Genomic DNA, 13,830 nt, shown 5'->3' on the forward strand with positions numbered 1-13,830 from the left:
TTAGTGACCAGCTGACATGGTGGACCAGGCTCCCTCCATCCTCCAGACGGAGAAGGCATAGCTCAGTCTTTCATGCGCAAGGTAGTTACATCCAGCCAGTTTGGCGTCCATCTCGTCGCTCTGCAGCACCTGGTACAGGAAATCGATGTAGCGTGATGCCAACTTAAGGGTCTGGATCTTGCTCAGTTTGTCAGAGGGGAGTGTGGGGATTATTTTACGCAATGATGTAAAGGCGTCATTCAGAGATTGTGTCCGTTGTCGCTCCCGGATGTTGGCAATCACTCGCTGGGCGTGTGGGTCCTCGAGGGCTGAGAGACTTCCAGGACTGGGACCAGGGACAGGAGAAAGGGAAGGTCCTGAGGATGGTGGCCGGTGCTGAGGACTCCTCTTGGGTCTTTTGGTTCCGGCTGGCGTGTAGATCTGGATGTCGTCCCCTGGCTTGACCATGCTCTCGTCTCCTGATGTGACCGGTGTAACTGTGGAAATGTGATCCCCTGAATTGGAGCCAGTCTGCCGCTTTCGCATGGTGACCCCCGGCGTTGCTACAACAACAGGACATGCATTAGAAGGTGGTTTTGCCGGGTTCTCCTTGCTGGAAACCACCCCTCCCTCAGGGTGGTCATCATCACACTGCTCCACCTCTCTCATGCTTGGCCACGTCTTCTCTCGACGATCCACTATCTGTCACTTCTCTTAGTATCTCAGCGAATGCTACGCTCCTGTCCTCCTCTTCTTCTTTCACATAGGCTTTCTGTTTGTCTTCAGGAACTCCGTCCGTTTCCCTCTGTTCTTCTGATGTGTCGTTCTTCTTCTTTCGTCAGCTTCACACTTTGTTACATTCAGGCATGACAATCCAAGACGGGAGATTAAGCGACAGTAACTTTTATACGACGCTTTTATAAGACGCTTTTCTTCTTCGTCCACACCTTCCAGTCATCACTTCCCACTCTCTGTCAGTGTACACCGCTTCAGCAGCCTGGACTGTTCTCATACCGCGCTCCTGTAGCTGCATGTGAGACAGCAGCAACTACGAATCTGACTTTTTAAAAGGAGGGGACCATGAAACTTCCAGCCTCCCTCCCATCTGATTCACTGATTGGTCAGCAGGCCGTTTTTTTTTTCAGGACAGCTGAGCTTAAGACAACAGGAAGAATGAATCTTGAGCAATTGGTCTGATCAAAGGGACGAGGCGGAGACAAAGGTGCATCGTACAGCCAACCAAATTGAACCGCTGTGACGTTTGCTTCTCGTCATAGAAGTTGCCCAAGTTTATAGGTTCCAGATTTCCTCCAAACCGAGCCACTACCATCCCCCCTCTCACTGCCTGGTTCTCAGTTCTTTCCTGTCTCCCTTCTCCACAACTCTTTCTATATACTTCAGAGAAAAAAAAAGGGGGGGGGGGGGATCTGTAAAAGAAGCCCCGTAAATGTTTTTGTTTCTGGTTTGAGAGTTGGATAAATTCCACCCTCATTTTTCTGCTGTGTGATGTTCCTTCTGCTTTGGAAAAGGTGAAATGTGATCAAATTTTTAAGATGTTACATTCCAGGCAGATGGAGTAATGACGGTTGGGGACATAGGTAACATATTGTTGATTGTTTATTTTTTGTTGATACACAAAATTGCAGCGGTCTTCCAGCACAGTGACTAAAATACAAAAGACAGTATTTACTCCTCGTATCATAACACAATGTAGAATGCTCTTGTCGACAAACCACAAATAATTTTGTTTTGTATGAATGTACAAAGCGAAATGCTTACACTGAATACATAATGTGGCAAAATAACTAAAACCATATTGGAAAAAAAATGAGGCCTAACACAGAGAGTTTTCTTGTTGTTTGCAAAACAACAAAGACGGTGCACTGCATTCTCCTGGCAGTGACTTGGCTGCAGTTTGTAAGCATAGACCTGGAGGGAGGAAAGAGCTGGCATTCAGTCAGCACTGCAGCACTGAGCTCTAATCACAGCATTAAGGCAAGAATGAGCTCTGTGAATCACACAGAGGCCTGTGGGACATTCTGTTGCTTTCATCCTCTTAGCTACTTCTAGAACAAGCTCCGGTCCAGGTCCAACGTGAACCTCACTCCACAAACTTCTGGGCGAGTCCGTCATTGGGCCGACCGCCACTCCTCCACAAGAGAAGAGTCTATTGTTAGTGCTCTGCTTTTCAGGGACGAGACAAGTCCCTGTCATGAAGATGATGGAACAGTAAATGTTGATTTTTTTTTGAACTGTTGATCTTGTGAAATTCATCCTCTTCACCGAGTCCAGATGAAGATGGCTTCATTACAAGAACTGAGAAACCACTGACGTCTCTGACATCACAGGATCCTTCACTTTTCTTTTTTTGGACATTCAATTTATTGGAATTTGCCCCCTGAATATCCACGTTGGAATTGTGGCCAGCACTCTTGCCTCACAGGAAGAAGGTCACTGGTGTGTGGGTTTCCTCCCACAACCCAAAAACATCCAGTGGTTAATTGGACACTTGGGATTGTCAGCCTGGGATTGGCTCCACGCGTCTTGACCCTAGCCTGGCGAATACCTATGCAATTGGGTTGACCTGCAACCAATCGGACCAATTATCCGGATGATTTAGAGTAGACAGAATTCGGCCCAAGCCCGACCAGTACATTTTGATTGACAGCTTTTAAAAACCCGTTTACAGCCCATTTATACATTTTCATAGGCCATTTGGAAGATGGAACAAAGAAATCAAATAAGTCCTCTGTTAACGTAGTAAACATCTCAGCACTCTAAATAGGCCTAGGAGGAGGAGTGGGTTTGACTCTGTAGAGCTCTGGGTCTCGACTCTCCACATCTGGTGCACCTACAGCCATGGCTTGCAGAAGAGTGCGGTCATGAGCGCGTACGGCATTCCTGTCTGAGTGTGACAACATTCTCACCTGGTTAAATTCTGGCCAGAGGTACATTGCGATATTGTGGAGGTCCTGTATTTCGTTGGGCACAACAGCTTGCTGAGGGGAGTCCAGAGCATTGGGCTGACAGTGGCCTTTCAGTTCCGCAACCAGAGACACACATGATTAAGTGTTGGACACTTACCTCGCTTGCTCTACATTGCATCTGTCATCATTGCTGTAATCCTGCCTTTAGCGCGTCAGGTGATTGTGATTTGTGCCCTTTTTTTTAGGAGATTCTGAAGTTGGTCTAAACAGCGTCTGCAGAGAGAAATCAAATGACTGGCAGACTTGGTTGGGTTCACCGCAACCCTCATGGTGGAGGATAAAGCGGTAGACACTGAGTGAGAGAGTGGCCTCTCTGTCTTTGTTATGCTTGTAATACACTGGAGTTCGAGCTTTGCTCCAGAATAAACCTGCTGCATACTTGTATCATGGGCTTGTGTTTACATTACTGTATTGCCTCTTGGCTTGATTCAAACACGGAGAGCTCCAAAGCAACACTGAATGTGGCCTCTGTGACATTTTCATTGTATACAGTTAAAGAGAGCACAGCATCAAGAGGAGAGATCTGCATTCATTTAAACGATGACACCTATATTTATCTGGTTGCAAAAAGAGGATTATATGCACGTTGTATGAGAAAGAGACACATCTTTTCACTTATAAGATAATATCAATACAACATGTTGTTGCTTGATGCATGCCGTTTTCAGTGTTGTAATGTAACTAAGTATTTGTACTTCGTTACTGTACTTAAGTAGAATTTTCACATATCTGTACTTTACTTCATTATCTATATTTCTGACAACTTTTACTTTTACTCCACTACATGTCCTCAATAAAATGTGTACTTTTACTCTACTACTAAAATAAATAAAAATAAAAGTTGAGTTGGTGAGTTAATGTCTGTTTGTTGTTGCTAATTGTTAGCCACTCAGCTGTTAGCCTCAGATTTTGGCTCCAAGTGGACTTAAAACACACCATTAGCTCTTTGTTTTCCGTCTCCGACACCAAGGCTCTGGTCTCCCGGTTTCTGGTCTAGGTCTCCCGGTTTCTGTTGAACACTCCGGATGCCGGTTTTCATCTATCAGTTGTTTCAGCTCTCAGCTGAAGCGGCCAACCAATACTTTTACTTCCAATACTTAAGTACATTGTATATCAGAAAATGACTTTTGATACTTAACTACAGTAAATGTCAGGTATTTTAAGACTTTTACTTTAGTAATATTCTAAAAGGTGACTTCTAAAAGCTCCCATAGAGTGGTCCTATTGCGCATGTGCGTTATGGAGGTCTACTTACATACATTAACTTGTTTTTATGGTCAAAAACCTCCTAGTTGCTGTAAATGAGCGGAAATCTCTCCTCACTGAAGCTCTCATCAGCCGCGGTGTTTCAGACTGAAATCTCACCCCCAGAAGACAGAGTGTGTTGTGATTGGCCAGCCAGCGTAGAGCCTTCCCAACTGTCTTGTGATTGGAAGTGACGTAATTAGCACACCAGCTCTCAGAAGCGCAGCTCCCCCTCTGGAACGGTGGATGCACTGCTCCTCATTATCAAAACATTGTTTTAACAATGTCTAAAAATAGCTTCTTCACAACTCCCCGCCGCATTCCCTTTTACAGCTTTGACCCAGAGTCTGACACAGTGTCAGAAGACACTGTCGCTCGTGAAACACCTCCACAACGGACGTTATTCTTCTTCTGTGGTTCATTGTACGCAACAGGATGTACCCGGACTAGTGCCCGGAGCAGGATGATCTGCTGTTCAGGAGAACTGCTGTTTACGTAACCAGAACGGGTTTTTTCAGAGATCTCGCTGAGCCCGAGATTACAATACAAACACAGTGTTCTCAGCAGTGGCTGAACTGTTTGTTTAGAACCTTCAGGGCTTCATAAACGAGGTTAATGTCGCTGATACACACCAAAAAAACAGCTTTAATTGGAACTTCCGGTCTATGGGAGCTTTAACTTCTACCAAAGTCATTTTCTGGTAAGATACTTTTGCTCAAGTATCGCTTTCAAGTACATTTTGTAAATAATTGTCCAGCTAACACGACGCAATTGAGGTGTGTCACATGTGGCAGGCGTAACGGGTTGTGCAAAAATCAAGGGGAGTCTGAGTCAGTACACGCAGTCGTAGCAGATCAAGATATACTGTATATTTGATCCCGCTAATCTCTTGTGGGCCTCACCGTGTGTTAATAGCTGGTTTGTTCTGTCTGATTGAAACAGTCACATGACACTACAACCTCCAGTTGCCTCTTTCACTTACCAGTAGTGCCAGTTTTAGTGGTTAGCGCTCTTGCCTTTGCAGCAAGTCTGAGCCCCGATTGGAACAAGGGCCTTTCTGCATGGAGTTTGCATGTTCTCCTTGTGTGTGTGTGTGTGTGTGGGATTTCTCCAGGTTTTCCGTCTTCCTCCCACAGTCCAAAAACATGCAATATGGCGATTAGGTGAATTGGTCACTCTAAATAGACTGTAGGTGTGAATGTGAGAGTGAATGGTTGTTTGTCTTTGTGTGGCCCTGTGATGGACTGGCAAACTGTCCAGGGTGTGACTCCGCCTATCGCTCTATGTCAGCTGAGATTGGCAAAGCAACAATCAATAGTACAGACACACGTTCCTGCAATTTATAGGGAGATATTAATGTAGTTTGCACATATTTTTTTTTTTATTAATCCCTGTTTCCATGTGAATACACATGTGGTGTTCTACCTCATGGTTACCTGGGTTTCATCTCCACCACTGCAAGGTGTTTGCCCTATAACTGCAGCTGGTTGCTGGGCTGGGTCACTGCAATGGAATAGTTTGAATGAAGCTTCTTTGGGATTTTTATGATAAAAGTAAGAGAAAAACTAGAATAAATCTGCCAAGTCTTAGTCTCATCATTTCTCTATCTCATGTCTTTGTTTCCTTTTATTTAGTCTCTCAGCTGCTTTACGCTCTACTGTGTTCATCGCACACTCAAACAAGAGTGCAATTGGTTTATAAATAAGGAAGTGGTTGATGTACAGGGCAGATATCCGTAACTAAAGGTGGGTCAAAGTGATGTAAACCGACCTCCTTGAGAGGAGCTCCACGTTTATTATTAAAACAAAGCATACCATTTATTGCAGCTGAAATTATTTGGGAAATCTTAGAAGGTGAGGCAGCAGGGAGTATGAGTAACATACTCTCAAACATTGTATGACAAAAGCATATGGCAAGTGGTCATGCAGTGATCTAATTTTTATTTACACAATCAGTCTCCTATTGAATGATATTTACACAAAAAAGAGCCAGAATTACTGTAACAATCCTGCTGTACAATGCTATGAATTGTTGTGTGCCAAAAATACTCCACGCACACCCTGCTGCCATCATCTTCTCTTTAAACATCATCAGGCGATGGGAAACCTGTAATGGATCAGAAGTATTTACATATCACGGCTCCCTAGAAACTTTCCCTTGCTTGCTAAAAATAAACACCTCCCAGCTAGAGGACTGATGGAAAATGGATATCAGGTTTTGATATAAACACACACATATATTGGGGCAGAGGGAGGAAGAGAGCGAGGGTCTTGCTCACAATGATTCGTTTTGTACGAGAAGGCCCCCCCTCCCCGGAGGCTGAGTGCGTCTGGAAACGAAGGAAAGAACACTGGACCCTGTCTGTTTGAACTGCACGCTCAAATGAGGACTAAGCATAAATATTTCCACCATGAGAAATGGGAGAATGTTATCACATGTGGAGCCTATACACACACACATGCACACACACACATTACAATGTGGCATGTACAGATGCACAAATAAAATGGATTCACGATATAAACACAGGATGTCGGATGAGACTATTTCAGATAATATCTTATTTTTTGGATGTTTTTGCGAGAATTGAAAACCATTATATATATATATTTTATTTTATTTTTTTGTTATTGATGAAAGTGTATTGGCCACATGGTTGGTGTAGTGGTTAGCACTCTTGCCTTTGCAGCAAGAAGACCTGGGTTTGAGTCCGAGTTGGAACAAGGGCCTTTCTGCATGCAGAGGCGATTCTAGAGTCTGTAGGGGCCCTAAGCAGAAATTCACAGGGGGCCCTTCCAACCAGTGTTCATCACCATTATGTTGTAAATAATCTGTCACCAAGTTAAAAAAAAAATTCCGAAATGAATGAAATAACATGGAAAAACCTTGTAATTAAAAAGTATGTGAAAATATAAATGTAAAGAACAATACAATACTGTAAATAGCTTTTAAAAAACTATATAAACTTAGTAAAAATTACATTACACTGTAAAGAACCCACATTATAAAACAATATAAAAATATAGAACAATAAAATACTGTAAATAACTGAAAAAAAACATATACACCTGAGTAAAAAAAATATGCATTACACTGTAAATAATCCTCTTCATTTTCCAACTTGCAGAACGATAACTTCACACAGGTTAACATGAGGTGGGGTGTTTTTTAAGGGGGGCGGGGAGGCGGCTGGTCACTGCACATTTCACTAAAACAGCCCTCAGACTCCGAGTGTCGGGGGCCCCCTATCAGCTTGGGGCCCCAAGCAGTTGCCTGCCTTGCCTGTTCACAAGCTGTGCCTCTGTCTGCATGGAGTTTGCATGTTCTCCCCGTGTGTGCATGGGTTTTCGCCTGGTTCTCCGGCTTCCTCCCACAGTCCAAAAAACATGCAATATGGCGATTAGGTAAATTGGACATTCTAATTGACCGTAGGCGTGAGAGTGGTTGAATGGTTGTTGGTCTCTACATGTGGCCCTGCGATGGACTGGCGAACTGTCCGCGGTGATTGCCCTATGTCAGCTGAGATTGGTACAGCACCCCCATCCAGGAGGATAAAGCGGTAGATAATGGATGGATTGAGGCTTAAAGGGGCAGGAAGAAAATGTGATTCACCACTTTGAACTATGTAGGGCGATGTTTAACCTCTTGCTGTACAACCTGCTGGATTCTGTTTAGGGATGAAGGGAAAGTTGTGGTCCTGGTCCTGTCCACTGCACACTAGCACACCTGCATGCAGCCTTGACTATCGAGACACAGCTCCGTGTCTGGCTACTCTGAGATTTTAACAGGCAGAGGCATACACCACTTAGAGGCAGTGTTTTGTGGGTGGAGCTTGGGTACACAGGAGGAACATATTGGTTGCGTTTTTTTTAAGTGTAGCCTGATATTAATTAATAATAGCTTTTCCAAGCTTACAGACCCAAACATTAACAATGAAGGACCCTAAAATGATGATCAACAGAAGGCGTCCTGGACATATGTTGCCAAAGTAACAACAAACACCCGTCCACCAAATATTTCCACCCAAAACCATAGCACAGACAAACAGATACATAACGTACAACTGTTAACAGGGGACCTATGTGTGAGCTGTTCATTTTTTTATATCATTTAACTGTTGTTAGATTTGGACTTGACAGTTGATTATGGTTGTATATAGTAATGCAGAGAAGGCTGCCAACATAGTATAACAACAGCGAAACAAGAAATATTATTAATATGCAGGTATAACACTGAAACTTCCTCAGAAGGAAAACAAACACCTGTTTGAGATAGAGTCCAATAGGAATCATAGCTGCACACAGTCCCATGAACACTCCTGATAACCCACTGTGGGCACATGAGGACAGAAAAGCTCCTACACCTGCTCCCACTGCCACGCCCGCCTTTCCTACCAATCCGTATCTGTCTATTAATTTACCATAGCGATCTGTTGCTGTTGCTGCTGCAGAAAGTGACACCCCTGCTGCTCCTGTCGCCCCCATCACTGCTCCTATAGAAGGACCTGGACCCAGAGCAGGTAGAGCCAACTTTATAATAGTTAAAACTGCACCACCAGAAGCAGCTGCAGTAACACAGATTTTACCTGCTCCACTCCTGTGCCACGACAAAAACAATGACATTCCTACAGCCGCGGTCAACAGCTGAGAAGTTAGAATTCCAATAAAGATGGCCTCAGGTACAACACTGCTTGAATTTGAGGATGTTGGCGACTGTAAGGTTAATATTGGCTGCCCTGCCATGTTAAATATATCTGTTTATAATTAACATCAGTGGAACAGATGCAGCATTTAGCTGCAGGTTACATGGGATTCCGCTGAGACTTGCACCGAAAATCAATGGAATCAAAGAAACCATTATATACAACTTTGTTTTGAAAAGTAAATTCAATGGCAAAGTACTGTCCACAGCGATTGGCGATAAAAGAGAAACTATAAATGGTGTTATATAATTACCATAATTACTGGTAATGCAAGAAAAGGTGGGTGAAACCAAAAGCACAATGGAGAAAAATGATCGCAATAGTAACAAAAGTAAAAATAGTAACAAAAGTGACGTATAAAACCACATGGGTGCATTAACACTGGACATGACAGACAGAAAACCTTTTAAAGCGAAACCCAGAATTAATCCAATAGCAGTGACACCCATAAGACACACTGGTCCAGCCAAAGCAAGGGCCTTTCCTATCGCTGCATTACCGTATGGTGTAATCACCAAAGCATATGTTGATAAACCAATGGATATTCCCACAGGTAATGACACTATAAAGGAAAACACACCAAAATCTTTAACTAATATAGATAAGTAAGTGTTAAGGACATTGCCATCACTGCTCTTTTCCAATTGGCCTTGATTTGCCTCTGACGTATGGAAAACCATCATGTAGTTCTCCAACTGGTCCATGAGCAGTGTGTTGTCAGCCAGAAGCTCCAGGGCCTGAACCACAATGATATCTGTCGCTCCCAGCAGCAGACCTCCTCCAGCCGCAGACATCAGCCCAGTGCAAAAGACGGCAACAACTGAAAGTGGCCCTGAGGACAGAGAGACGAGTCACTCTGTGCACGTGTGTGTTTGCACTTTTCATACACTTGTAAACTCTGGGTTAGGCACATTATCTCCGGCCAGGTTTACGATTTTCGCAGGGTGTAGGGAGGAAACTAGACTTGTTATCATGTTGGACTAACACACTCAGATAATGCGATTGGGAGTCCAATTCTGCTGCATGAAAACATTCAGCTGGACTTCAACTGACTGTGTATGTGCCAAAGTAGAGAAGAAGTAGAAGTAGAGAAGAGATACTGGTGCACAGTATCTCTTCTATGTGAGATTTGCATGCAACGTCATCACGTGTGATATCCGGATTCTGGTAGAACTTAGTATTCCAGTGCGACGTTGAGGAATAGTTCAACCTCTCTGTCTGTCCAAATCAACTAATCTCATTTCCTGCAGTGCGCCGTTGTTGTTTGACTACTGGAAGAGAAAGTGACGTTTTGCCCGTCTCTCTTTTCTGATCGACCAACAAGGCTTTACGTTATATTACAGTTATATATGTTAGGCTTTTGAAAGCAATTAACTGTGGGTTTATATATGTGCGTGTGTGTAGACTTACAGGAGGAGAAAAAGGGTAGTCGCAGACATCTGTCAAATACATACACACACAAAAAAAAATCAACCAACCTTAAATTTCATGGCACTTTCCAAACAAATCAACTGCTAAGTGTGACCATGTGATGTTATAGTTTCATAAAAACGAGTAAGACGCAGATTTTGACACGAAAAACGATCAATCATATCAACACATTAATGAAATAACTGATAATGTAGTCAAAAATCATGATCAAATCTGTCAAAACACCCAAAAATGAGCACTACAATTTCAATAAAACAATATATAAAATAGATATACAGCATTATGTGATGCAATAAATATGAATATAAAACCATAAAAAAACTACATACAAGAAAGTCCAGATATAAGCTATGTTTTCAGTTCACCTGTTGATCGTGTGTTCAGTGACAGTTGGACTCATCTCACCTGCTCAAAAAGAGAGAAAGAAATTGTAATTATATTGTATAAAATGTGTGCCTTAATATAAATTACTCTGTCTATACTATAGAGACAGAGTAATTAAGAGGCGGTCACTGCAAAGTCAGTAAAAATCACTGAGCCACAATATTATACTTAAATTAATGCTAACCCTACAGACTGAAACCTTATTTGTCTTTGAAGCCCGAACTTTAGATCTGTATAATATTATATAAAACTTAAAGGAAGCTCACCAGTGTCTGATCTGTCCATGGTTTCTAATACAGCCTTCGTAGGTAACAGTAAAAATCATAAAAAAGTAGGCAACAACCATGAAAGTCCCTCCAACAACGCTGGTTCTGGAATAGTCTAAGTAAAGCTTTATACATAGTTTTTTTTTTTTTTCAAAAACAGGAACTTCCACATCCTGAAAGAGGGACATCCCTCAACACTGAGGAACAAAGATAACCAATTTTAGCTCTTCATGGTGCACATTTCTGCTTCAGCCGTACACATGGAGCAACAACTGTACAAAATAACCTATGCAATCACTGTTAAAAGTTGAGTTTAAATCCACAATAATCTTTACAGTCAACTGCCTTGTAGTTAATGTGACCACAATTCCCATGATCCCACACAGCACTGTCATTGATCTAGATCTTATGTTATTGTTGTTGGTAGAGAGACCCCTAGTGGCAGAAATGACATAATGTGGGTTTACATTACAGTTTTTCTCAATTGTTTACACACAAATACTGGTACTTGAGACACAATGACCACAACAGGTAGCTCATGCACCAACCCCCTGAACCAACTCTGCTAAACTACAAACACAATTCCTGCTTTACACTCAAATTGCAGTTGTAAAACACACTTTTTTCAAAACACTACACACAATTCTCTGCATTTGGCACAATTTTCATGAAGAAAATCTCTTGTTTTCACAAGGAACACACTGTCATTCAAAATTCTAAAGTTAATTTCTCTACTATGCAAACTGACTCATCACATGGGAAAACACCTGTCACACAGGTTTACAATTTGTAATCAGTGCGTGAGCATAAAAGGGTTCTGTTTTGTATGTAGATCACTGTATGTGCAACTTTGTGTTGGTTGGGAAGTACACTGTGTACATTGTTTTTGTGGGAAATACATAGGAATACAATATAATTGTTACTGTGTATTTGTGTGTTTTGAGTATAAAAACAATCCATCCATTTTCTACCACTTCATCCTCCATCGTCCATCACAGGACCTTTAAAAACAATATTTTAAAATATTTTACACACTTATGTATGTACTGTCTGTAGTAAGTGTAACACTAAACACTGGCCTAAGTCATTATGATCAATGGAGAAGTGTTTTCCATTCATCATAGTGTTTTACATTGAGCACATCAGTGTTCAACTGGTTCTTATAAATGTCTATTCATATGATGGTTTGTGTGTGTGATTTGAAAACAGAGAAGAAATAACATTGTTTTGAATGTAAAGTTTCATTTTGCAGGAGAATTGATAGGTTTTGCACATTGTGTGTATGTTTTTGGATTTGTGTGTAGAGTTCTGAGAGCATGAGGCATGCTTTCAGAAAATGGATGTCAAACAATCGAGAAAAACTGTAAAGTAAATTACCTGATTGCTGTTGGGCAATACACTTCCTTCCATCCATCCATTTTCTACTGCTTCATCCTCCACAGGAGGGTGCTGTGCCAATCTCAGCTGACATAGGGCTTTAGGGTACACCGTGGACAGTTTGCCAGTGGCAAAGAGACAAACAACCACTCACTCTCACTCTTTAGAGCATTGGTTCTCAAAGTGTAGCCCACGGGCCAATGGTGGCCCACAGAAACATTTCTGGCGACATGCAATCAATTACAGTTGATAGTTTTAATCCATGAGCTACTAAGCTTGTTAAACAATTATTGGAAATTACTGGATACAGACCAATACGTGTAAACTATAGAACTGCAATCTGGTCATTAAAATTATTACAAATGGGATTTCTTTCTTTTTTTTTTCTCTTTTTTTTTTTCCTTTGGTGACCCTCAGTCCAATGTTGGGTTCCCAAATTGGCCCTCAGGTATCAAAACTTTGGAAACCCTGATTTAGAGTGTCCAATTTACCTAATCCCCATATTGCATGTTTTTGGATTTAGGAGGAAGCCGGAGAACCTGGAGAAAACCCATGCACACACGGGGAGAACATGCTAACTCTATTCAGAAGTCCTTGTTCCAACTTGAGTTCAAACCCGGGTCTCCTTGCTGCAAAGGCAAGAGTGCTAACCACTACACCAACCATGCGCCCCAATACACATAAATAAAAAATAAATAAATATATATATAATGGTTTTCTATATATGTATACACATACATACGTATATATATACAGATACATATATATTTGTATGTATGTGTGTATATATATATGTATGTAAATGTATATATATATATACAAATATATATATATATATACATATATATATATATATATATACATATATATACACACACACATGTATATGTGTATGTATGTATATAACCTGCATGTTTGGAAATAGATAATATAATAATACAAAACCTACTATGATAAAATACGACAACATGAGTCACCCCATTATTCCACATGACACAAGTCAACATCTGCTTAACCACTGTTGCTGTAATTGTCTAGTACAGCAATGGATGGATGACCGTGGACATACATGCTCTTCCCTTACCTGTTTACATCTGTATCTGATGTTTTCTGACCCCAAACTGTGAGCGTATCCTTGCTATGCTATGTCCTTGAATGTTTGTATACAATGAAAGGGTTTACACTGCATGCTTAATCTGAAAATGGGCTTGGTGAAGAAAAAACTTCAGTTTGACTAAGGGAGCGTTTGTGGGTATGCAACAGCAGAGCAGGGGCGGGCAGGTGTGTTTCCACTCCAACCTCATTTGACAAGTGCACCTTAGTGCACCAAGTCGCCTTAAATAAATCACTTCCTGTGTGCAGCATGGGAATGTCACTGTCTGAGTCTTGTGGAGCTGAGAGGCTAAAACAGTGCTGTGCTGACTCATGTGCCATTATGGGTGTTTCAATGAAATAGACA

At 41.7% G+C, this 13,830-nt stretch overlaps 1 protein-coding gene across 1 annotated transcript; it reads right to left on the reverse strand.

Moving 5' to 3' along the window:
- Positions 1-648, reverse strand: LOC310931850 (uncharacterized protein; the record flags this gene model as incomplete). Its single annotated transcript, XM_083895086.1, has 1 exon — positions 1-648. One exon carries the CDS (start codon positions 646-648, stop codon positions 1-3), a length of 648 nt encoding a protein of 215 aa, XP_083751212.1.
- Positions 649-13,830: the final 13,182 nt, after the last annotated feature.

This window comes from Microchirus variegatus (assembly GCF_963457635.1).
Source record: "Microchirus variegatus genome assembly, chromosome: 9".
Classification (NCBI taxonomy): Eukaryota; Metazoa; Chordata; class Actinopteri; order Pleuronectiformes; family Soleidae; genus Microchirus; species Microchirus variegatus.